The 25,064-nt window shown below is 47.5% G+C and overlaps 1 protein-coding gene across 2 annotated transcripts; it reads left to right on the forward strand.

Annotated features, from left to right (window-relative positions):
* The first annotated feature begins 281 nt into the window (after nucleotides 1-281).
* stag2b (STAG2 cohesin complex component b) lies at nucleotides 282-19,236 on the forward strand. 2 transcript variants are annotated; one of them, XM_060063544.1, is made up of 34 exons: nucleotides 282-547; nucleotides 2,500-2,627; nucleotides 2,723-2,816; nucleotides 3,393-3,536; nucleotides 3,646-3,742; nucleotides 3,991-4,067; nucleotides 4,268-4,472; nucleotides 4,623-4,774; nucleotides 5,666-5,739; nucleotides 5,848-5,971; nucleotides 6,081-6,179; nucleotides 6,313-6,392; nucleotides 6,707-6,814; nucleotides 7,347-7,458; nucleotides 7,570-7,687; nucleotides 8,274-8,377; nucleotides 8,551-8,643; nucleotides 8,743-8,832; nucleotides 9,059-9,262; nucleotides 9,377-9,447; nucleotides 9,940-10,027; nucleotides 10,127-10,207; nucleotides 10,328-10,420; nucleotides 11,486-11,660; nucleotides 12,116-12,255; nucleotides 12,376-12,477; nucleotides 12,598-12,746; nucleotides 13,191-13,319; nucleotides 13,658-13,917; nucleotides 15,149-15,377; nucleotides 15,948-16,055; nucleotides 16,151-16,277; nucleotides 16,563-16,640; nucleotides 17,497-19,236. In XM_060063544.1, the coding sequence occupies exons 2-34, from the start codon at nucleotides 2,584-2,586 to the stop codon at nucleotides 17,518-17,520; spliced, it is 3,873 nt and encodes a 1,290-aa protein (XP_059919527.1). In that variant the 5' UTR covers nucleotides 282-547; nucleotides 2,500-2,583; the 3' UTR covers nucleotides 17,521-19,236. The 2 variants fall into 2 exon arrangements, with proteins under 2 accessions (XP_059919527.1, XP_059919528.1); XM_060063545.1 differs by lacking the exon at nucleotides 282-547 and adding an exon at nucleotides 640-892.
* Nucleotides 19,237-25,064: the final 5,828 nt, after the last annotated feature.

The raw sequence follows: 25,064 nt of genomic DNA on the forward strand, positions 1-25,064 counted from the left end.
TGTGCTGATTTACTGTAGAGGGGCCAACCATATACTATACCTCGGCCAAATATAGCCCTATTATCAATTAATATGTGGATTCTCTCAAATTAGGAATTTGGTTCACTCAGACAGTTCACAATGTGTTACGCTATAATTTCTTTGCTTTATTAATTTATTCTTAAGCTATATTTTTGGTTTATTTTGTTAAACATTGGGATACAAAAGCGTCATTTGATTTGTTTGGATAGTGTGCATGGTTTTGAGATGTCTTTGTTGCAATTCACTGTAGTCCACTAGATGTCGGGTGATCTGTAGCCTTCTTCCCTCGCGTTTCCAGGCCTTACTTGTTGTGGCCGCTAGGTGGTAGCTCTGCACCAGGATTCTTACCCCCGGGTCGTCGAAACAACAAACCGAACTACGGAGCAAGCTGGCGAGAGAACGTCCGAAACCGCCTCTGACCGCGACTTTCAAACTCTTTTCCTGATTTGCAATTCGGAATTGCGAAGGGGTCCTTTTTGAGAATATATAAAGTTTATATTCTTGGGGAATAAAGATTCACAACAAGGTAAGTTAGCTGTAAAATGGCGGAGCGCAATCTGGAAGTTAGTTGAATGGTATATCGCTAGTTAGCTCGCTAGCATGGCTAGCATCAGATTAGCCAGCCGAGCCGCTTGATGCTAGCCAGCGACGCACACACAAGCTAACGCTCGGCTTCCTGGGCTCACAAACTATATTTCGCGTATGTGTGTTTAATTAGTTATCTGCTACAAAAAAATACAAGTATGGTGAATTCAACCGACTCGGCTGCACTTTCGATATATACATGTAAACAAAGTGTTTGTTGCTTATGCAATCCATGACTGAACTCCCGAGGCAAGATGGAGGACGCAAGGACGGGATGTTTTTTTAGGTAACGCTAATGCTAGCTGGTGGACATGGTAGTAGGCTAGTGTGAGTTGTTTTAACATAAAAAAACGACGTCCTGCTGATACGTAACGGCTATTTGTAGTATTTCATATAATCCCCGTGGTCGGAAAAGCCAAAGAGTGGACACCCAATGTGGTTCCCGGGGACAATATAAGAATATTCCGCGGCTAGCTCGTTAGCTTCCGTTAGTGCAGCACATAATGCGTTGTTTTGTTATTATAGTGGGCGAACGCCGACCCCATACGCGGTAGCTCGGTCGTATCGACACGTATGTGGTGGTTTGAAAATGAACTATATGAGATGGATATAACGTAGTGGATATGTGCGCTTTGGTAAGTAGACACTTGTGTTGTATTTTGAGCGAGGCTAAGAGGCAAACAGGACCAGTCGCCTGGTTACCTACTAGCCACTTAGCGGTAGCACTACCGATGCACCGGTGTCAATTTTGACAGGCGCCGTGGAAAAGGCTCGCCTTATCGGTGTTGTTGGATGGAACAGACCGGGAAGTTGTGGCATCTGCTCTCCACGCCAAATCGCGGCTCTAGTGACCATGTGAGGGTTTTCCCGAGGGATCTAGTTGCTCATATCGGGTGGGAAGTTTATAGCTCTGTGATTTGGCGCCACTTTTTTTTTTTTTACTCGCCACCCTTCGATTTGCCCAAACTTGACAGTCAACAAGCCTACCTAATCGGTAGAAGGGCGACCGATTCTCAAAGAAACGTTGGATTTAAAGTGTAGATTTAAGCATGCTACTGTTCTTTACATGTGTCGTATTGCATGGGGACACATTTTCTATCTGGGTCGGTTAATATGGTGGCGTCGCAGAACATGGGAAAGCTGTGCGATATATATTTAGAAGTAGTAAACGGTGAGGACATGCCTAGACCTTATCTAAAGTACACCGCGTGTATCGGTTAATTTTGAATGACTTACTTTCCATGTCATTAGAACACTACAGAAAGGCACACCCAGAACAGAACAATTTCTCAAATGGGAGGAGTTTGTTTTCTGCTAATCTGTTATCCGTCGAGTGCTTTTATTTAATATATATATAAATGTTGGCGATTAGATCATTAACAATGTGTCGATCATTTGTATTTTGTATAATATGTGGATATGAGCAATGACATAGTTTAGCTTTGTATCTTGATTGACCTAAATATCTATGAATCGCATATAGAGCAGTGCATTCAGTCGTCTAAATCCAACTGTTTCTTGTTGATGTTGATGCCTTGCTTTGATTGGTTCAGATTTGTGTAGGGCGGATAGGCCATTGCCATATTTGGCCATGAGGAAGAACCTTTGCACTGGCTGCTATGCTTGTCGTAAACTAGGGGGGGATCAGAATGAGAGGGAACCAATAGGAGTGAAGCCTTACTTGACAGGCCCATTCGTGCCCGCCCCCTGTTACCATGTGAACGTTTTTTTCTCCTAGTGGATCATGGCCATATTATCATGTATCACATTTGTCTTTACATCCAGATAAACATTTGTAACATATCATGTGTTCCTCTTTTTATTTATTTTCAATCTATTCAAAACTACCATGTGAACGTCAATTTTTCTAAATGGATTGCTTTTCTGTTTCAGGTCACATGCAACCACTTCTGGCCTTAATTTTATGAGGGTCTCCTGCCAGTCATAAGTTGCAGTTGTCCAGAAGATGTTACAGAAATGATAGCGGCACCAGAATTACCGTCAGACTTCCCCTTCCCTCAGTAAGTGGGCAACCTTTTGACCCTACGCGCATTTCGTTAACAATGAAGTCTTGGTTGACCTAAACACGTCTTTTGATCTTGCTCCCTGTCAATAGGGACACAGACACCCGTTTCTCCTCAGACACAGACTTCTCAGAGGAGCCAGATGGAAGAACTGCAGTCACAGTCTCACTTGCAGCCAAAGGAAAGGTATGTACTACGACCTGACTCTCACTCTGCCCCTGGGCTTCACGTGAAAGACTTAGCTTCCACAGTGTTTCCTTAAAATGTGTGAGGAGGTTGATATGAACAGCAGCCAGTAAGCTTAACCCATTTCCACCCTACAAATAAGGTGTCTAACGAGGCGGCATAACTTTCCAATAATGTATTATTAAAATTTCACCTGGCACACAAGTTTGTGTGTGAAGTCCAACTTAAATTTTGTACTAATGATGATTTTATAATGTAGGTTTTTTTTAATTTCCGTGAATAGTTTTCTAAAACAGCAGGACACGTCACTTTAACTTGCTCTAATTTTGTGTTGAACTAGTCCCTAACACGTGTTGACGTGGTCATAGCATGTGAAAATAACCGAGCTTGAGAGGATATTCTTACGACAAAACACAGTGTCATGGATTAAAAAATCACTGAGAACATTATTTTATAAAACCCTTGTAAAATAATTCTTCGTCATCGGGTACCCTTTTCTCCAGAATCAACAGGAGTTCAAACCTCACTAAAGGCCTATCCTAATGAACCGTCTAATGTTTCTCCTGTCCCTCCCAGGGAGGGAAGAAGGGGAAGAAGCCAGCAGGGGAGAAGGGGAAAGGAGCCAAGGGAACGGGGAGGCTCAATGGCCACCATCAGGAGAACGGCATGGAGAACATGATGCTGTTCGAGGTGGTCAAACTGGGCAGGAGTGCGATGCAGGTACGATCTGTTGTTCTTTGAATCTCTTCTACCAGTAAGAATCCTGGTTCCCTTTTTTAAGAGAGGCTATTGGTGTTTCAACAACATGTTTAATGTTATTTTCCTACAGTCGGTTGTTGATGACTGGATCGAGTCGTATAAAACAGACCGGGACGTTGCCCTCCTGGACCTCATCAATTTCTTCATACAGTGCTCGGGATGTAAAGGTGTGTGTGTGTGTGTGTGTGTGTGTGTGTGTGTGTGTGTGTGTGTGTGTGTGTGTGTGTGTGTGTGTGTGTGTGTGTGTGTGTGTGTGTGTGTGTGTGTGTGTGTGTGTGTGTGTGTGTGTGTGTGTGTGTGTGTGTGTGTGTGTGTGAGAGAGATAACGCAAAGAAAAAGTCGTTCAACAGGTGTGAAGTGTCTGTGACCACATGGAGGAGTGACCCTGTCCAACGTTGTTTCTCCCTCTTTTCAGGTGTGGTCAGTGGGGAGATGTTCAGGAACATGCAGAACTCTGAAATCATCAGACGAATGACGGAGGAATTTGACGAGGTATCTATCCGTGGGATGTTTAACTCCCTTTGAAGTTGTGAATTTATGAAGTGCAACAAAGAAATGATTTGTTGACATCGTTGCAGGAACAAGTCAATGATATTTTTGAGACATTTAACTGTCTGATTAAATAGATACATGTGTATAGCAAATTAGTTAAAATGTCCTTGTATAAACATCCTGTTGTGTGTGTTTTATAGGACAGTGGGGATTACCCTCTGACTATAGCAGGGCCACAGTGGAAAAGGTTCAAAACCAGCTTCTGCGAGTTCATTGCTGTGTTGGTGCGCCAGTGTCAATACAGCATCATCTACGATGAGTACATGATGGACACTGTCATCTCCCTCCTCACCGGACTGTCTGACTCCCAAGTCCGCGCGTTCAGACACACCTCCACACTGGCAGGTAATGAAGAGCCACCATCTGCTGTTTATGTGGATGGTGTAGTAACCTCCTGACCGATTGTAAACATGCTGCACCACTAAACCGAACGAGATAAATTAGCGATGTTTCACCATTGGCTCTAACTGTACCGCGGTCGTGTCTTCTGTCTAGCCATGAAGCTGATGACGGCTCTGGTGAATGTAGCGCTGAACCTAAGCATCAACATGGACAACACCCAGCGCCAGTACGAGTCCGAGAGGAACAAGATCGTGGCCAAGAGGGCCAACGATCGCCTGGAGCTGCTCCTACAGAAACGCAAGGAGGTAACCAAAGAAAGATTTGACGTTTGTCTTCAAATGGTGCTGCTTTGTAAACACTTAACCGGATGGTGGAAGAACTATGCAACTAATTGGAAGGGTCCGACTGACTTTTACCTCCTTTTGGTTCATTACATCTAGCAATTACTATACTTGTCATGTATCAAAAAATATATGGAAATTAGTTGAATGGCACTTATTTGTCCCATATACAATATGTTGTGTCCATGTCAGGGAAAGAATTGTCTTGATTTATCTTTTCTCATGCAGTTAAACGGTGACACATCGATGTCTAGGAAAACCATAGTCTAGTTTTATAAAACTCATCTTTACCGACCTATTGCATTTTAGTGCAATGGGTCCAATTCTTCAAGACACATTACTAAGGCTACACCCTTGGGCAGGTCATTGTGTTAAAGTGTAAAGTAATGCAATGAAATATATACAGACCCCCTAGTGCATCAACACATCTCAAGACCAAATGGCTTTTTATTGGGTTGTGAGATCGGGTCCAGCATGGATGTGGACTGCGCTCGCCCGCCTCTCAGTTTAACGGTACTGTAGGTACTGTAGTGTCACAGTGGTGCTGGTGCCGGCTGTAATACCCCAAGCTTTGGCAGTTTATTCAGTTATGCAACAGCAGGTCCCACTGGGCATCCATCTGCTAGCACACACTCTGCTGCCACACAACGGCAGGGTGGCATAGTTGGCCGTCACACGCTGCCTCGTTATGCTAACTATGCCTTTCAGCTTCACTCTCGCTCTCTTTCCCCCACTCTCTCTCTTTCGCCCTCTCTCTCTCTCTCTCTCTCTCTCACCAATCAGTTGGTACCATTTGACTGAACAAAAGCTGGCTGCTATTGTGTTCAATCGAGTGCTTTGTTGTTCATTTTCCAGCTCCAGGAAAATCAGGACGAGATCGAAAACATGATGAATGCCATCTTCAAAGGAGTGTTTGTTCATCGATATCGGTACGAGTTTACATATGTCATCGCTGTAACGCATGCTTACCTCTCGGTATCGAATTTGACGCTTCATTGCGCTGTGCTAATTACATTGTGTGTGCCTTATGTCGACAGCGATTCTATAGCAGAAATCCGAGCCATCTGTATAGAAGAGATCGGGGTATGGATGAAACTATACAGCGACGCCTTCCTCAACGACAGCTATCTGAAGTATGTGGGATGGACCATGCACGACAAGGTTGGTTAGGATTACGTATAAATTACATTTGAAAAGATTCACTTTTTAACACTTCCTGGTATGAACTCGGAGGTGGTCGACCCTAACCGCCCTGCACCTGTCTTTTCAGCAAGGAGAGGTGCGTTTGAAGTGCCTGACCGCACTGCAAGGCCTGTACTACAACAGAGAGCTCAACACGAGACTGGAGCTGTTCACCAGTCGCTTTAAGGTCAGCGCCACCTGCTGGCTATAACTTGATTCACACAATGCTTTTAATACCACCCCAGTCAAACGTGTAGTCGGTGACCAACCAATGACGCACAAGCTAAATGGATGATTATTTTTTTCTATGACACGCACAGGACCGCATTGTCTCGATGACCCTCGACAAGGAGTACGACGTCGCAGTACAAGCTATTAAACTTCTCACCCTTGTCTTGCAGTAAGTAGCAGCCACTCATGATTGTCTTCCAAAATGTATGCATGCGACGACAAGCAAGTACGTGTCTTCCGATTCGACCGTCAGTAACCTGGTTGGCCAAAACATAGCATTTTACACATGTTTCTTTCTCTTGAAATATGTATATGGTAACGGGGGGGGGAAATATGGCGTATACAATGTAAAGACATATTAATACTTCAAACAAAAAATGAGCATATCTGCAATCCAAGTGTGGCTGACCCTGCTCGTGTGTTCTGTGTCAATGTAAGCACGGTTTGTCTGATCCCCCATGTGTGTTCTGTTTGTGTCCACAGTAGCACAGATGAGGTGCTGAGCCCGGAGGACTGCGAGAGCGTCTATCACTTGGTCTACTCGGCTCACAGACCGGTCGCCATAGCAGCCGGGGAGTTCCTCTTCAAAAAGTATGTGTGACGAACCCCGTCTCTTCTGTATTGTAGGAGGGTCAACATCATGAAGCCCCGTCCAGGTTATCGACCCAGCACCCAAACACGACTCGCACAGCTTGTGAGGACTGTTAATGCAACACTTGTTGAACCGAGTGAGGCAGAGGTCAGGAAAGGGGGAGAAGCAGGTTAGGGTAGGAAGATCGAATTGGATGTTTTAGTTGCACTATAAAACCACGCTTTTGAATTGGATGTTTTAGTTGCACTATAAAACCACGCTTTTGAATTGGATGTTTTAGTTGCACTATAAAACCACACTTTTGTCAACCCTTACAATTCGGTCCTGAGAAATCTGATGCCGGGGCGAGATTGTGCTCGTCTAATAATTGTCTCTGCTGGAATAAGGACCTGGCTGCCGCCACTACTCTGTAATCATATTCGCCGTGGCTATTAATCTGGCGTTTGCTCCTTTTGGACCCATTCAGAAAGACATGGGTGTATTTATTAGACAAGATTGGCCCCACTGACTTGGTGTTTGCCTCTCCTTCAGACTCTTCAGCCAACGGGAGCCAGAGGAGGAGGGCGCCCCCAAGAGGAGAGGAAGACAAAGCCCCAACGCAAACCTCATCAAGACCACTGTCTTCTTCTTCCTCGAGAGCGAGGTACGGCGACATCCACGTGTCACCACGCCTCCCCGGTGGTTCAGCCTGTTAACCATGATGCAGAGCCCCTAAACGTCCCTGCCTAACACGGACTCTCTCGTCTCTCTTCAGCTCCACGAGCACGCGGCCTACCTGGTGGATTCCCTGTGGGAGTGTGGCGCAGAGCTTCTCAAGGACTGGGAGTGTATGACCAGCCTACTGCTAGACGACCCTCTGCCGGGAGAAGAAGGTACGACCTGCGCACTCTGATTGGCCGCCAAACTGGTGTACGAATCAGGATGGCCCCCACGAGTTTGTAGTGATGATGGCACTACGAAAGGGCATGCAGCCATAACATATTGATGGAGACATAAATAAGTGTGGAGGTTATTTAATGTCACACTTGAATGAAAACCGCTGTCTGTTTGGGGACCATTTTTGGCCGCACGGTTCAGTAGTTTGCACGCCGTCACCGACGCAAATCCTGTACAGCATAGCCCGCATTAAGCCCTTTTCCAATCACAGCCAAGCTGCCATCCTAACACTAGCATGCTAATGTAAACAAAACCTTAACCTCTGACCCTGCCTGCTACTGTAAAGCTAATGGACATGCAATTCAATGTTAAGTGCCATTATGTTGCACAGTTCATTTTCAGAAAAAAAAAAATATTATGGTTATGCATCTGACAAGCTAAGCTAAGGAAAATGACTCGTGCTTCATTAGAAAGCTGTATTCCAAATATGAATATGCATATTACAATGAGCGCAATAACAAAGTATTTGACATTATCTTGTTAAAAGGTGTACAACTCTCTTTACTCCCGTCTTTCCTGCAGCTCTGACAGACAGACAGGAGACGGCTCTGATTGAGATCATGCTGTGCACGGTTCGTCAGGCGGCCGAGTGCCACCCCCCTGTTGGCAGAGGCACCGGGAAGAGGGTACGGCCACAACACTATCCAATAACAAACACGACCCTAACCGATGCTGAGCCACTACTGTACAGTGTTGAATTGCCCTAATTGAACAGTAATTGACTCTGTTATCGGGTGAGTCACTTATCCACCATATGGCAAGAGCCTGCAAGCTGAACACACAAGCCGTCTGTTCTCAGGTCATGACGGCTAAGGAGAAGAAAACGCAGCTGGATGATAGAACCAGAATAACAGAGCTTTTTGCAGTGTCGTTGCCCCCTCTACTGGCCAAGGTGAGTTACAGTTCGGCACTGACTCAACAAGGTTGTTTTTTTTTGTTTTGTTTAAAGAGGTGTACTTAATATGCATGTGTGTTTGCTTGTGTTTGGCAGTACGCAATGGATTCGGAGAAGGTGACTAACCTGTTACAGCTCCCTCAGTTCTTCGACCTTGAGATTTACACCACAGGACGTCTCGAGAAGGTACAAACAAACCCATCAGGGAAAAAAAAAACGTCAAACTTGCTGTGGTGTTTTTATTTTTTTTCTTCTTCAACCAAAGTCATTTAAGGTCATTACACCAGCAGCTCAAACCTGCCGGGCTCATTTAAAAGTTCTCTCACGTGTCTTGCTCTCGCTCCCTCCCTCCCTCCGCCTCTCATTTTTTACTTTACGCTCTCTCCGGTCTGCCCCCCCTCCCCCCCTACAGCACCTGGAGTCTCTGCTGCGTCAGGTCAGGGAGATCGTGGAGAAGCACACCGACACGGATGTCCTGGAGGTCTGCTCCAAGACCTACCACGCCCTCTGCAACGAGGAGTTCACCATCTTCAACCGGGTAGACATCGCGCGCTCCCAGCTCCTAGACGAACAGGTGGACAAGTTCAACCGGCTCCTGGAGGACTTCCTGCAAGAGGTGAGCAGGACGCTGGGTGTCCCCCCCCGCAGAGAGGGCCGTTTTTGATGGTGTTGGAGGTTTGCGTGGCACTGCTGCGACCATGTTGTTAACTTTCAAGTGTCTCTTCCCCAGGGTGAGGAGGTGGATGAGGACGACACCTACCAGATTCTCTCCACTCTGAAGAGGATCACCGCTTTCCACAAGTATGTGACCCGTCTGCCCCTTTTATGTATACACCACACTCGAGCTCAATTCCCTCTACTCCCACTCGAACATCCCGCCTGAGATTCATTAATTGCATCAAGGGCTCCAGGCTAACTTTTTAACAATGGAGGCACTACGTTTTACAGTTAGTAGCAGTAGCACTTCGTTTGGTCGCAAAAAAACTGAGTGATGCATCGTCAATTCTTTTGGAGGTATTTTATAAGCACTTTTATTAACATAGAGCGATATTAATCAAAAAACAGATGAAAGTCAAGCGGCAGAAGTGCCACGAATAATTTTTTAAGTTGCAGTGGACAGATTTACGGTAGTGAGTTCTCCAAATTGGGGGCAGTCTGGGGTCCTGACACCTCCTCCTACCTCTTCAAACCCACCTCCATTCATTCTCATCTGTACTGAGATCCATGAATCACCACCGTGCCTGTGGTTTAAATGAGCCGGCACTTACTGTTACTTTTCTTCTGCTCTCTCAGTGCGCATGACCTTTCCCAGTGGGACCTCTTCACCAGCAACTTCAAGCTGCTCAACACTGGCATCGAGAACGGGGACATGCCAGAGCAGGTGAGCACTATGCCCCTGCCGGCACGCCGAGTCATCACAGGATGTATACGTGTTCTTTAGCGCTTCATCTGACCACCACCTTGTTTGTTGTGTGAGCAGATCGTGATCCAGTCACTGCAGTGCACTCACTATGTGATCCTGTGGAACCTGGCCAAGCTCTCCGAAGGCAGCTCCAGAAAGGTACAATCTGCCCTGCTATGGCTAGCTGATCGGGTCGGTTGGCTCGCAGCGTCTTCAACGCTGAATAATCAGTGTGGAGGTGTAATCTTAATAAACGTGTATTGTATTTGGTGATTTCAGGAGGATATGGTCACCCTTAGGAAGCAGATGAGAGCGTTCTGCATGATGTGCCAGCGCTATCTCACGAACGTCAACACGGCGGTCAAAGAGCAGGTAATGCCGCATTTAAACTGGGCTCTATGGTTCATGCTGTTGTACAAGTTGTTGCTCTTAAAGTTGTTTAATACAAATATGCAGTTTGAGAAAAAACCTCAAAGAAGCTTTTAATCGCACGGTTGAGTTAACACCATGTGGTCTGGTGCGTGAATGTAGCTCCATCCCACCACTTATTATTACACCCCAAGAGAATCTCTGCAACATTTTATTTGTTTTTTTGAGTTCTTACCAGAAAAAAATGATCGTCCAGATACATTTCCAACAAATGCAATATTATTTTTCCCCGGCCTTTTTTTTCTTTTCATGCGTTTGTTTTTTATGGTTGGCTTACTAAACCTTTTTATTTCTCCCCTGTTGTTGCCAATGGAGCTCTCTACCTCATCTCCTTCTGTTTTATTTAAAGTGAAAGTACTGACTCCCACTCTGTCGTTGGCTCGACAACAACCAAAACGTATTGAACCCTCTGAGGTTTGCAAAGCAAGGGACTAGGCGTTATGTGCCACAGAGGCCTGGCAGTGGAACATACCACAATACAGGCGTTAAATAACAGCGGCGGTATGCCCCTAACTATGGTTCTTTTTCAATGAAAAATGCCATATGTAATTTAGTTTTATTTGATTAGAAGGAACCGAAGGAATAATCTGTAAAACATTGCAACAAAATGTATAAATGGTTCAAGATCACAGCAAAATGACCTAGTAAGAGAGCCTCCGTTATGATACTGAGTTGATTTCGTTAGCCTAACTTCCTTGTCAATTAATAGAGGCCCTGAGGCTGATGTTGATTCCACCTTCTTTTCGTTGAGAACCACCAAACCCCGGGCTGTAATCTGGTCCCAATGAGATTAACAAGCCCTCTCTGTTTAAGTGTTTCATCCGTGCCTCCGAGCAATCCTCCCTTTTCCTTTTTTGCCCTCGCTCCTCTTGTTTCCTCAAAGTTGGAGCAAAGGGGATCTCTCTTTATTTAGCCCGATTCCCAGGTGTTCTGATGTCCAATGCTGTTTTCTCCCCGACAAGGCGCCAAGCATCTCCCTTTTTTCTCTCCCATCCTTTCCATCTGCAGGCCTTCACCATCCTGTGTGATGTGCTGCTCATCTTCAGCCACCAGATGGTGTCAGGTGGCCGGGAGCACCTAGAGCCACTCGTCTATTCTCCCGAAGACTCGCTGCAGGTGGAGCTGCTCTCCTTCATCCTCAACCACGTCTTCATCGACCAGGACGAGGAGACCAACAGCACAGGTAGTGGCTCGCACTGTGACCTCCTAGCCGCTGGCTATGTAATATCACTGTGGCAATGCTATTAATTAATTCAGTCTAATGTAATCCCCAAATTGTCGTATCTGGTAGATTGTGTGTGTCAATGTTCACATACATTTCTTTATGGATGTTAAGAATCAACGAGTCGCAGTTCATGAATATTTTAATGGTCGATAGATTGAACATCCGCACATTGTTATTTGTATTTGTATGTCTTTAACAGATGAGTAACTGTCAGGACACTTGACTTACACTTTCCCTTGACCGATACCACTTTCTAAACCCTTGGTTAACCTGGGGCGGCAGAGGTCACCGCAGCAACTTTGTAAATCAGCGAGTGCCCGTTTACTCAACGAGACCGCCCGGCCGCAGCAGCTTAATGTGTGTAATGGAGACCATGTGTTGGGCTGATGTTTGTGCTCCGGTCACACCGATAGATGGGCAGCAGGACGACGAGGCAGGAAAGATAGAAGCGCTGCACAAGAGAAGGAACCTGCTGGCCGCGTACTGCAAGCTCATCATCTACTGCGTGGTGGAGATGAAGACGGGCGCGGACATCTTCAAGCAGTACATGAGGGTAAGGCGTCGGCGGCTTGCTTCAGAGATGCTCTCACGATTTACCACTGTTACAATTTAGGGGGGGGGGCGGAATCGGCGGTTGAGTGATTGCTCCATTGACCGTCCCGTTCGTCTCCAGTATTATAACGACTACGGCGACATCATCAAGGAGACGATGAGTAAAACTCGGCAGATCGACAAGATCCAGTGCGCCAAGACGCTCATCCTCAGTCTGCAGCAGGTCAGTACGCCGCGACGGCGCACCTTTTGGACGCCAGTTCAGAGAAACAAACGAGACAATGTGACGGACCGGTGTGAACGCTTGACTCCATTTTAAATCTCCCGCACCTCATTCGTCCAGCTCTTCAACGAGATGCTGTCGGAGCTGGGTCACGGCTTCGACCGCTCCTCCTCGTCGTTTTGCGGCATCAAAGAGCTGGCCCGCCGCTTCTCGCTCACCTTTGGCCTGGACCAGGTCAAGACCAGGGATGCCATTGCCATGCTGCACAAGTAAGACCTCACCTCCTCACCCCCCCCCCCCCCCCCCCAACCGTCTCTTGTTGCACTGCGCATATCTAGAATTACCGTCCTGGCCGCGGGGCGCCGTCAAAAACAGCAGACAAATGACCCCTCGGTTGCTATTTTTCCACGGTGTATATGAGCCGGGTTATTTCCTGCCCTTTCCAGAGGCTTAGCCCGGGGAGCCCTGCTGGGCGGTTGCCCCCTGTGAATCTGGCACTTCCATTTGTAAGCATGGAATTGTTGGGTGTTTGCCGGCATCGGAAGTCTCCTCTGTTTATATCCCTGAGATGTGTGTATTATGAGAAGTCAAAATTGGTTTCGCACGGAAATCAGACATCAAACGGGGGGGGGGGGGGGGGGGCGGAAAGTAAATTATGACGGCGCGCTGGGATTTATGGTTTGGCCTGCGTGTGTGTGTGTGCTTCTTTTCAGAGACGGGATAGAGTTTGCGTTCAAGGAGCCGAGCCCCCAGGGAGAAGGCAACCCTCCCCTTCACCTGGCTTTCTTGGACATCCTCAGCGAGTTCTCCTCCAAGCTGATGAGACAGGACAAGAGGACTGTGTAAGTCTGCGTGCCTGAGATGCTTGCCAGGGGAAGTGTCTCCCTCTCGTTCCTCAGCGCAACAGGTGTCCGTGACAAATGCCGCAACGGCTGTTTTGTGTTGCACGAGTGCTCTGTTCAAGGCTGTGTGTCTCTCTCTCTCTCTCAAGTGCTCTCTCTCTCTCTCTCTCGTCCTGATTCTTCCTCTTCTATTGAAATGTGCACCTGGCTTTGAGTGCGTGGGCCGTTTGATTTGTTATCCGCGGTGTGTGCTTTCCTGTGTGCGCGTGCACGATTGGCGCTAAAACGAGCGGCCCCTGTCCGCCTGACTGATGGTTCCTGTCCCCCCCCCCCCACAGCCACATGTACCTGGAGCGCTTCATGACGTTCCAGATGGCCCTGCAGCGCGAGGACTGCTGGCTCCCCCTCATCTCCTACCGCAACTCCCTGCAGGCGGGAGGCGACGACGACACCATGTCGGTGATGAGCGGCTACTCGAGCCGCGGCTCCTCTGTGCGCTCCAAGAAGGCCAAGCCCACCGCCGCCACCAGTGTGGCGGCCGCCGCAGCCGCCGCCGCCGCCGCCGCCGCCACCGCAGCCAAGCGGAAGCTTCCAGAAGGTATCCTATATGGAACGGGGACATTAATCACACTCCAGACGTTTTTTGTTTTTCCAGGCTATGGCGGACCCCCGAGGCCACATGAAGAGAAAGATATATCTGTATTTTTAGACTTCTAAGTTTATCGTAGTTGAACTACATATTGTCTCTGGGGTGGGCTTCGGTTTTAAGGCAGTTTCAGGCTTTATCTGTTCTTTGTTTTGTCTTTTTTGCTTCTTTACTTCTTTATCGCTGTGAGGTCCGGCCGTTATCGGTTGGGGCCCAACGCGTCCCGTTATCTCGCCCATCAGCCTCATCAGTAGCTCGGCTCAAAGGAAAAAGCCCCGTTTACAGAGCTATAATGTTGCCCCAGCACTCTGTTATGAAGGCAGCGCTGAGACCTGGATTAACCCAGATGAGCCCCCCCCCCCCCACCCCCGCCTCCCAGTTTGGCTCTGCCAGCCCCTGTGCTGGGGGAAGGGATTACGGAGCAGATGGTGGGAGGGTCACAAGATGGAGCTGCGTCTTACCGCTTAGAGCGGGGTCGTTTAGATTACCATCCGGGTCAACATGTGCGTGCATTCGACTCGGTAAAATGGGTGTTTTTTTTTTTTTAACAAATGGAAACATGCCATGCTTGTTTTGTGCAACTCAAATTCCAAATGTTAATGGAGCCGTTGCTTTGGCATGAAAGCGTAGGTGTGTGTGTGTTTGTGTCTGTGTGTGCGGTCTTGCTTGAGGCCAAGTTCTCCCCGGGATTATATTTTCTGGGGCATTTTGCCCCTCATGAGAGCAGTTATAGTTTAACGATCAAAGAAATACATGGTTCAGTAATCAAGAAACCACTTCATGGAATAAAAAATTGGTCCATTGCTTTTCTACCGAAATCCACATCAAGTGAAAAGCGCCCAATGTTGAACACATCGGCCCTCAAGCTCACAGCTCTCTGCCAACAATCTTTTTGGGATTCACTTAGTCGACGGTTGAGATAACGGGATTTCGTAATTAAATTAACGACTTCTGTGTCATGTCGTAGCCACAAAACCATTGCAGCTGTGTTTCTCATCCCAGTCTCATCCCAACCCTAAACTTGATGCCCAATCTGTGCAGCGCCATGCCATATGAAATGAATTGAGGTGCTTCGAGACGGCCAGTCTCATTTGATTTTCACGGGGGCCAGCTCGTTCCCCGGTGGCCATAGACTCAACCCTTGGCCGTGTTTCTCTCTCTCCCCACCCCTCCACCCCTCCAGAGGAGAGCAGCAGCAGCAGCGAGGTGTGGCAGCAGAGCCTGCAGACGCCGGTGATGATGCCCTCGCCCCACCTCACCTCCACCGCCATGCGCGAGCCCAAGAGGGGCCGTGACGACAGCTACATGGGCGTGTACCCCCTGCCCCACGACCAGCAGACCCCCCACCCGCACACGCCGCAGCACCATCCACAGCAGACGCCGCAGCACATTCAAACCCCCATGGACTACAAGTGAGTAGACCCCCCCCCCCCAGCCATCCGCCTGCCTCATGACCCGATTTAAATAAAGGACATTCCTCCCCTTGACCCTGTGCTTGGTCAGAGTGTATCCATGACTGAATGCCATTCCGTACCTGCCAGGCAGTTTGTCGGAATGCTTTTGAGTCCTTTGTCAAACGCAGGTTACTATGGTGATATTAAACGGTCCTGCAGTCTCCGAGCATACGGGTCCGTTTTTAATGATAATGTTTTTCTTTCGGATCGGTACGTGGGGTCAGAGATCCTGTACCGCTGCCAAAAGGCATCGGTCCATGGTCATGCGTAATGTCCTATTTGTTTAGTATTCGTTTTAGCGGCCGAATTAAAAAGAAAAAAAAAAAAATGATTACACTGCGAGCTCCGTGCCAACTCCGGGGCCCATAGAGACGAAGACGAAGCTACTTCCGGCCTCACAGGACCTCATCTTCTCTCCCTGGCAACGGGCCAGCAGGCCATCCTTAATGCTGGACTCGGTGCTGACTGCAGTCAGGGCACTACTAACTGTGTGTGTGTGTGTGTGTGTGTGTGTGTGTGTGTGTTCAGTTCTCAGGTGACGTGGATGCTGGCCCAGAGGCAGCAGGAGGAGGCACGGCAGCAGCAGGAGAGAGCCATGAATTACGCCAAGCTCAGGACCAACCTGCAGCACGCTATGTAAGAGTCCTCGCTGCTCGCACCGCACCGCCGGGGGGCCGGCCCGCTGCGCTGGCATCAGGGGCTACAGCCGTTTCTTTGTTTGTGTTCCACAGTCGCCGTGGTACCGGGCTCATGGAGGAGGACGAGGAGCCCATCGTGGAGGACGTGATGATGTCTTCTGAAGGCCGGCTGGACGACCTCAACGAGGGCATGGACTTTGATACTATGGACATAGATCTGGTGAGATGGTTGGCCTGCTCTTCAATTGTCGTGTGCAATTGCTTCCGGAATGAGGTGCCGGTTTTCATTTCATTTAGTGTTTCTCTTTCATTTTCATAACCCCTTTTGTGAAATTTAAAAGCATTTCACAACCGAGACGAACCATAGTGTGCAGCTTCCTAGCCATTTGAATGGTTGAGTGTCTGGTTTGGTAGTGTGTGGAAGGCCCCATTAAGTGTTGGATGTGTGTCAACAGTGACTTGTACTATTGGATCAGCCTCGTGCTAACCGCATGTTCTCCTGTAGCCTCCGTCTAAGAACCGCCGCGAGCGCTCGGAGCTGAAGCCAGACTACTTCGACCCGGCTTCTATCATGGATGAATCGGTAAGCACTCGCTTCTTTCGAGCACCAGCAACCCCAAGCACAAACAACCAAGTGGTAAACTAGCGTTCAATACCGAATGCTTATTTTTGAGCAGTGTTCAAATTCAAATACTTCTGTCACCATAAAATCCATAAAGGGTGAATCGATTGTTTCTCACGTCTAAGGCCTTATGATTGACTGCCTTCACTCACGGCCAATTACTATTAATGCATTCAGCTCTACGGGTTGGTTTGGTAAAATAATAATATTCTCTGCATTTCTCGCTGCCCATTTGATACAAATTAGACAGGCAATCCACCAAAACCCGAATCAAATAGCTTCTGCTTGTACGCATGGCTGGTTTTTCCAAATTTCTGAGTGAGGCGGTCGCCAAGAGCAGCCTCAGTCTTGTGTCTTTCCAGTTTTATTCTGATGCTGCAGAAGAAGCTCTTGTGTTCCACTTTCTTTTTTAGTAGGCCTTCACTGTTTTAATCTTAGCAGCCATTACTGTGACAGTAATGGCCCCGAGTGACAGCCCGGAAGCAACTTAACTGTAATCAACCGGCCAATCGATCAACCATCCCGATTCATTACGTGTATTTCACTATATTCATTCACATAGACACGCCGACCGCTAAACAACAGCCTCTCTTGGATGAGTTATTGACATTTAAAGCGAGTTGATGGAAAACCTGCAGTCTGACCGTAAATAGAAATGTGTATTCAACGGCAGCCGCGACATTGAGCTGGCAGATTAGCCATTAAGAGGTGCTTTCTCACCATTTAAAAGACTGTTATGGGCTATTGATTGCTCTCAAGTGCCTCTATTTGCTCTCGTCTGATGATTAATTGAAGTCTTCTCTCACACGGTCCCCAGGTCCTTGGAGTGTCGATGTTTTAAACAGATATTAAAGAAGCTGGGAGAAGAGTGGAGGCGCCTTTGTATTTAAAGAGTTTTAGATGCGAAAGCTGAAGTGTGTATCCTGTAGAGAGAACATTTCTGGCTTGTGCTCCACGTGGACCAAGGACCCCCACGCTCAGTGTTGCTTGCTCAGAGAGGACTTTGTTTCAAAATATTTACTTTTTATAACCTTGGGTAAGCTCTTCCTGCTCGGAATCCATAGTGACAGGCCACTACCAAACCTATTAGAGCTCAGACATGTCTAAATAAAAATCCATACTAGTCCTTTTCCTTTTTTTTTGGCTTTTTTTTTTTTCTCAAATGGGGATGGATTGGTGTGTTAACTTAAGAAAAACTTTTTTATGTCTAACCCTTTTTATATTAGTAGTAAGTAACCAGGTGTGAAGTAGTAATTTATAAACGGACTGTAGTAGCTTGCTTGTAATGTGTTAGCCAAAAGGACGGAGGTCTTTATTTTATATTTTTCATTTATTTTGACCCCCTCTGGTTTATAAGTTTCTAACCCCCACCCTTAATGGTTGGACCTGATGTGTGGTCCCAGTCACCTCTGGTGGTTCCCATGGTGAGTTGCAACTGTAGAATCAGTCAGGACCCCTTTAGTGCTGTGAATGTCCCTGAGACTCGGCTAAACGCTACTTTACAGTTTAAACAGTAAGCGTTTAACGCTCACCCAAAGATTCGGATCACTCCCTACACCTACGTCCCACTGAAATGCATCCCCCCGTCATCACAAAGTGAGCTGATTTCTTTCCTGGTAGTGCCACTGTGTGGAGTATGAAAAAACAGTGCATTTGAAGAAAATATCCTCTTTTTTTTTTTTTTCTCTTTGAAATCCAGCATAATAATGTTGAAATGGGTATCTACATTTTAAATAAAGTTATATATGAATTGGTGCTGATTTTATAAATGTGCTATTATTTTTTTCTTATTTTCAAATTTTCAACCGACGGTCACAAAGTTTGAGAAATGTGTAAGAAAAAATAAAAAATCAAGAGCATGTGAGTCCATGCACCGAGAAAGATTTTTAAATTTGTATTTTTATGGTTTGTCTTGATAATGTCTTTGGGTTTCTACCTTTTTTCCTACATGTAAAATAGTTTGGATAAAACTAATGGGGATGATTTGTGAAATTCAGCTTTAAGGTTTTTCTCAACGTGGGGAAGATAAAAAAAAAAAAAAAAAAAGTCCTGTCACAAAATACTTCTAATTTCAAATGTTAAAACCGAAGCTAGTCAATCGGACCCTCCTGAAGGTGAACGTTTATTCAGCAGTGCTCTGGCAGCTAGACAAAGCTTAGATTTTGACAACTACTTGTCGTACACACAAGTTTTATTGCGATGTTTTGTCTACTGAGATATTTTACTTTGTAGTCATTCCATGCCTAAGCCTTAAACATGCTAGTGGAGATCACCTTCTCTCACCGTAATATTCCATGTCAGAGGATCATGTTCATGTTTAAGGGGGATAATTGGCTTCTTATAACATGAAACGTGATGGGGCTGGGCGTATTGTGATAAAGTAGATGAACAGCCAGTGTGTGTGCGTGTGTATGGTGTGTGTGTGTGTGCGTGCGTGCGTGTGTGTTTTGCCTAATTATTTTATGTAAGTAAAAAAAAAAAAAAATCTTTTAAGGAAGAAAAGTACTGTTTATTGTTTGTTACTTTACCTACCACTAAAATGGTATAAATTCTTATTGGATCACGTGTACATATATACAAAATTTCAAGCTTTATTTTTCTTTTACCTCTCAAACCATTTCTTGTGTTTTACATTTTGTTTTGTTTCCTCTGCACTCTTTTAGTTTCATGCTCGGTTGTCTATATCCCATTCTCTTTCACTCACTCTGTTTCTGATTTGTACTTGTCTGGAGACTTTTGAATAAAAATCTACACATTTCATCTGTGTTTCCACTGCTTCCTGACCCTCACTACTTAGCATTCCACTTGAGACGGCTCATGGTGTGACCTCATCAAGTTGCTGCTGGCCAGCACTGGTGGAGCTCTTGGGTCAGGTTTCCCAATATCCGGGCAAGAAGTTCATGGAGCTTTCACTGGAAAAATATAAGGAGAAGGATCTGGTCTTTTCCCACACGTTTCAGGGCTCATTAGAAATCGTCAGTGCAAGGAATTGGCACTAGAGGGCGGTACAATCCAGGAATAGATACATAACTGCGCATTACCCTTATGATTTCGAGTCTAGGAAAGGACTGGCAAACAAAGCCATTCATTTTAAACTGGCGTCGTGTATGCATTCCTTTTATAACGTTTATTAAAGGGTACCTACGTGATATTTTCTGTATTCCACAGAGAAAAAATAAGCCTGCAACTTCGTAATCGTCAACTTAATTGCTCATACCCTGCTCTATTTGACACCCATTTGTGTTGGCGATCAAAAGGGCCCATTGTGCGTTGTCGAGAGAAACCGGGTCATGGAAACGCAAATGGAAATGGCATCGCACACGTGACGAACGACTCAAAGCTCAACCCGACTAGCGTTAAGTGCAAGAATAATAAGAAGGTGGTGAGATCAACGCGGGCTTATTAAACGGGACTTGGAGGAGCTCAGCGATACACGGAGAGGCTCCTCTGTCGCGGCATTGCTCTAATTAGATTTCTTCTCTCGGAGTAGTGATTCCTTCTACCTGGCTGCTGGGTCTGAGTAGCTTGAAGAAAAATACTGTGGCTCCTTATCTGATTTCTTCTCTGCATTCAACAGCACTGCTTAGAAAGTAGGAGTCACAGAACCCCAGTGGTGTTAATCGAAGTAAAGCGTAAACAATTTATGAGGCTCCACTTTCACAATTATCCTGCCACGTTTTATAACTGCCGTCAAGGACTTAGGGCCTCTACGGCAAGGCATTTCTTATTTAGAGTTTTTTTTTTTTCTCTAACGCCATTGCAGCAGTCCAGAGCAGGTTAAGTTGAGCTAAAGTCGGGTCAGGGGCTGCTCATTCAGAACATACAGCCTTGGTTCCAGGCTCTTACTGTGCATTCACATCAAAAGCAAAGCATTGCAAAGATCATTCGCCTCTATTCGAGTCTTTGCATTGACTCTGTATGCATACAAAGTCAATGCAAAAACGTGAATAGAGGCGAATGACCTTGACGCAAGCGTTTCATCATTAAGCGAAATTCAAATATTTTAACTTGAGCAAACACACAAATTTCGTCCTTGGGGCGACCATTTTCACACAAAATCCGCACGAACCAGGTCGTAAGTGGCCACCCGTGCGTTGGAACATGTGCGTCTATTCCCAATTTTTGCATTGACTTTGTATTCATTTGCACCGCATCTTGGCTTTTGATGTGAACACACGACTAGGTTCATATCTCCTCCTGATAACCTATAGGGGCCCCGTCAAGTCCCCTGGGATCCAAAGAGAGGGTCACAGGAACACAGATTTATTCAAAAGAAAGGGATAGTGCAACGTAGGCCAAATCCAAACTCAGGCTTTCGGTTTGTTTGCAGAACAATTTCTGAAGACATTGAAAATGATCGATTTGTTTTGGGGGTTGCAATTAAATCAGTCGCTTCTTCATATAAATAATTTCTGGGAATCAATGAGGACTGTTGTTGTAGACACACAGCCACTGGACTGGCCCATCCCCTGCACTTCATGTTTGGTTTTCCCAATAGACGTCAGTCTGTGGGATGAAGCGCTTCGGTTGAATCATTGATGAACACATCAGCTGTAATCTCATAGGGCAAGGAAAAGCAGCTGACCCTTGAAAATCATTTACCAAGCTTCTCTTCCTCAGATTAAACACACACAGGCAAACACACATGCGCACAAAGATGAACAAGCAAACAAGCCATATTGCTCTGTGGACTCTAAGCCTACATTTGAATGCAGAAACCACAACCTCTTTCCGGACTGCGCACACCCCTTCAATAAAGTACACAAAAGATACTTGACATTCAGCATTTATAACCCTCCTCGAAATTGTGCTTCGTCCAAATAAAACATCAGCGGTCCAAACAAAAAGAGGAAGGGATCTCTTCCTGGATGAGGCCTTGTGATGCCAGATACGGTGGAGCTGAATCCGGAATGCTCAAAAAACAAATACTCTGGACAAGTGTCGTAAATTATCTTTGGCTAGAATAACTATGACGCAATCATCAGATGACGGTCTCACCCTGGTCTATGTTTCTGTATCTGGCCTTATTCAAATCAAGCTTAAATAACACAGCATGCCTTCGCGTTACACAGAGGGGTGCTTTATGAGTGGGACTCGGAACAGGCCAGAACAGGTCAGAGATTCCTGCATGGTAACCACGAATAGGTCGCCGTGGGAACCCACCATGTCTGGGCTACTGTTGTTTTCACGCTGTACCGACGGAGGTGAGGTAGAGAGAGAGCGCGCGCGCGAGAGAGAGAGAGAGAGAGAAGAAAAACTGAAAGGTGTGCGGAACAAGAGAGCGAGTGACGGGGGCCTGTTGTCGCAGCCGCTGGCGGAGAGGAGGAACAGGAGGATTAGGCTGTCATCTCCACCTCGGTGGGGAGGGGGGGGGAGGTTGTTGGGGGGGGGGGGGAGGTTTGGGGTGAAGAGGGAATCTGTCGTCGGCTGAACTGCAGGTGGTCCAGGGGGGAGGGAGGGAGGGAGGGAGTGTGTGTGTGGGGGGGGGGGGGGGGGGGGGAGGGGGGTCGAGTGAGGGCAGTTGACCTTGATGGGGGGGCGGGCGGGGGGGGGGGGGGGGAGGTCTGGGGGTGAGGGAGAAGACAAGACAAGCTTTTCAGCATAACTCCTACCCATGGGATTGGCAATCAGGGTCTCCACGCCTTCTCTTCTCTCCTTCCCGTCTCGTCCTTGCCTTGCACGGCGGCCCTGGGACGGGATCAGGCCCTGAGCCCTCCCGGGTGGCCCGGGAAACACAGTAATGGTTTTGTCAGCAGGAATCTGAAGAATTATTATGGTATCCAATAAGGGGAGAGGGGCCGGAGAGAGAGAGGGAAAGGGAGAGAGACAGACAGAGAGAGAGAGAGAGTGGGGGGGGGGGGGGGGAGAGAAAAGGGGAGTCAGTGAGGTAATGCACGTACCACGTAATGCACCCGGTCTCCCCTCCTCTCCTTCAATTCTCCTAGGCTCGTTCAGAGGTGACTCCTCCCGGGCCCAGCCCCATGGATGCTCTGATGGATTTGGGGGGCCGGGTGCTACGGCTAAATCATGGGAGTCTGGCTGGAGTTTGGATGAGCGTCTCATAAGGGGATGATGAGACAGGGGCCATTAAGATGAGGGAAAGTTGCTGGTGTCACCCGTCCGTGCCAGGAAGCCCGGGAGATTAACGGGGGGCCAGGCCACCTCCGCTAATAAGACTCATCTCTTTAATTGGCTCCACAATCCGAGTGCGCAAATGCCCCTCTGTGTGTGTGGATTTCATGTGTCTGTGTGTTCTTATGTGTCTCTGTGTCAGCATTAGTATGTGTTTTCATGAGTGTGTGTCTGTGTGTGTGTCTCAGCATGTGTATCAGTGCTCCTGTGTGTGTGTGTGTGTGTGTGTGTGTGTGTGTGTGTGTGTTTGTGTGTCTCCGCACGTCACGTGTATCCGTGCTCCTTTGTGTGTGTGTGTGTGTGTCTTAGCATGTGTATCAGTGGCCCTGGGTGTGTGTGTTTGTTCGTTTAGTGTGTCAGGATGCGTCAGTAGGTGTGTGTTCATGTGAGTGTGCATGTATGTGGGTTTTTATATGAGCTTTTACTCACTAGCAATAAGTGGGTGTGTGCGCGCGCATGTATCTGGGTGTTCATATATATATATATATGTGTGTGTGTGTGTGTGTGTGAGAGGGCATTTTCTTTTTCTTTCTTATAAGTGGGCGTGTGCGGTTAGCCCTGAGTGTGTGACTGTGTGTGCGCGCGCACATGTGTGTGGGTGTTCATTGTGTGTCCGCGTGCATGTTCTTTAATACTCCTTATCAGTGGGTGTGGGTTGTTAACTTTATTTTTATTTTTTAAACATCCCGTCCGCACCCAAGGGACTAAGGGAACACACAATCACCTCCGTCGGTGTGCCAACATTTTTAAAGCTCACCCAATAATAATTTATTCAATCTATTCTTAAGTGGTATCCGCGTTGCTAAGCATGAGCTAGATTATGTAAGGCTGTGACAGCGCCTCGTTACAATGTAATATGGTGATGATTATAAACCCAGAGGGAGGCCAAGGTATTTTTAGGGTTCAGAAGGATAGCGGGGGAACTAGTTTGCCCTGAGCCTGTTGTCCTCCAAAAGCGACAGAGATGGAGAGGGCGGGGGCGGGGGCGGGGGGGGGGGGGGGGGAGAAGAAACAGAGAGAGGTATGGGGCAAAGCAGCGCCAGAGAGAGAAAGAGAGAGGAGGCACGATTTGTACTCGTCAAAGAAGAAAGTGAGAGAGAATACAGACGCAGCCTGTGAGCGCTGGTCCTTGTTAGCACACTATTCATCAGCCCCGTCAGGGTCAGGGTTCGAGGGGCCTGAAGGGCTTGCCGCGCGACCCCTCACCCTTCACCCCTGAACCCCCCCCCCCCACCCCACCCCACCCACCCACCAACGGCACCTGGAGCTGAGGTGATGATCGTGTGTTACATTTCATCTCCATGGTTAATTCATCACCAGCAAGCTGAGCGGCTTGGGATAAGGTCACGCCATAAATTACACCACACTCCAGTAAATAGCGCCTGATGGCAATAAACAAACCCATATCACAACCTGGATCACATGCCCTATCCTTGAGTGTGTCACCGCTCCCTCTTTATCTCCCTTTTCTTTCTCTTTCACTCTCCCACATAAACTCAAACATCACACACACACACACGCACACACGCACGCGCGCGCATGCGCGCGCGCACACACACACACACACACACACACACACGCACACGCACACAGAACACACGCACGCACACACACTCAAGAGGTAAACATGCAGTATGTTTGGTGAATCTGGAGGGGGCGGATGGGGCTGACTTTGGCCGATGGGTGGGAGTGGACGAATTCAGACGGGAAGGGGGGGCAGGAAGGATGTGGGTAGAGGCTGCAAAGGTGGAGGAGGAGAACAGCGATGATAAGGGGGGTGAGGCAGGGAGTGTGTGTGTGTGTGTGTGTGGGGGGGGGTCTGTAGAGGGGGAGGGTGTGTGTGGGGGGGGGGGGGGCTGCAGTTTTTTTTTTACAGGAGTATAGGGAGGTCACAGCTGTGATAAGGAGGTCACTTTGAGAGATGTTGGTTCATTCTGACCGTGAAGAAACGAAACATCCTCCCCAGGAATAGTTTGCTGCCGCCATCATCTGTCATCCCCTCCCCCCCCCCCACTGCCCGACGTCAGCCTCGGACCAGGTGTGATCCACCCTGCTCTGGATCCAAGATCCCCGTGACCTGGAGGAGTCGTCTTCTGCCCGCTGGCCGGCTGAAGTGTTTCAGCAGCGTAAGACCGGGGGCCAGTGGTCCACCACGCCTCCCCTATAAACTTCAGCTCCAGGGTTTGTGGGGCCGAGTGTTCCCCGACGAACTCCATTCACCAACCACCACTGATATGGAGATGTTTGTGCTCG

The sequence above is a fragment of the Gadus macrocephalus genome, chromosome 10 (genome assembly GCF_031168955.1).
Source record: "Gadus macrocephalus chromosome 10, ASM3116895v1".
Lineage (NCBI taxonomy): Eukaryota > Metazoa > Chordata > Actinopteri > Gadiformes > Gadidae > Gadus > Gadus macrocephalus.

Excerpts from the sequence above, each read along its gene's own strand:
- stag2b (XM_060063544.1), top strand. The coding sequence starts at position 2,584 with ATGATAGCGGCACCAGAATTACCGTCAGACTTCCCCTTCCCTCA. Across the intron at positions 4,068-4,267 it reads TGACGGAGGAATTTGACGAG|GACAGTGGGGATTACCCTCT; the intron begins GTATCTATCCGT and ends TGTGTTTTATAG. Across the intron at positions 8,644-8,742 it reads TGCCCCCTCTACTGGCCAAG|TACGCAATGGATTCGGAGAA; the intron begins GTGAGTTACAGT and ends TGTGTTTGGCAG.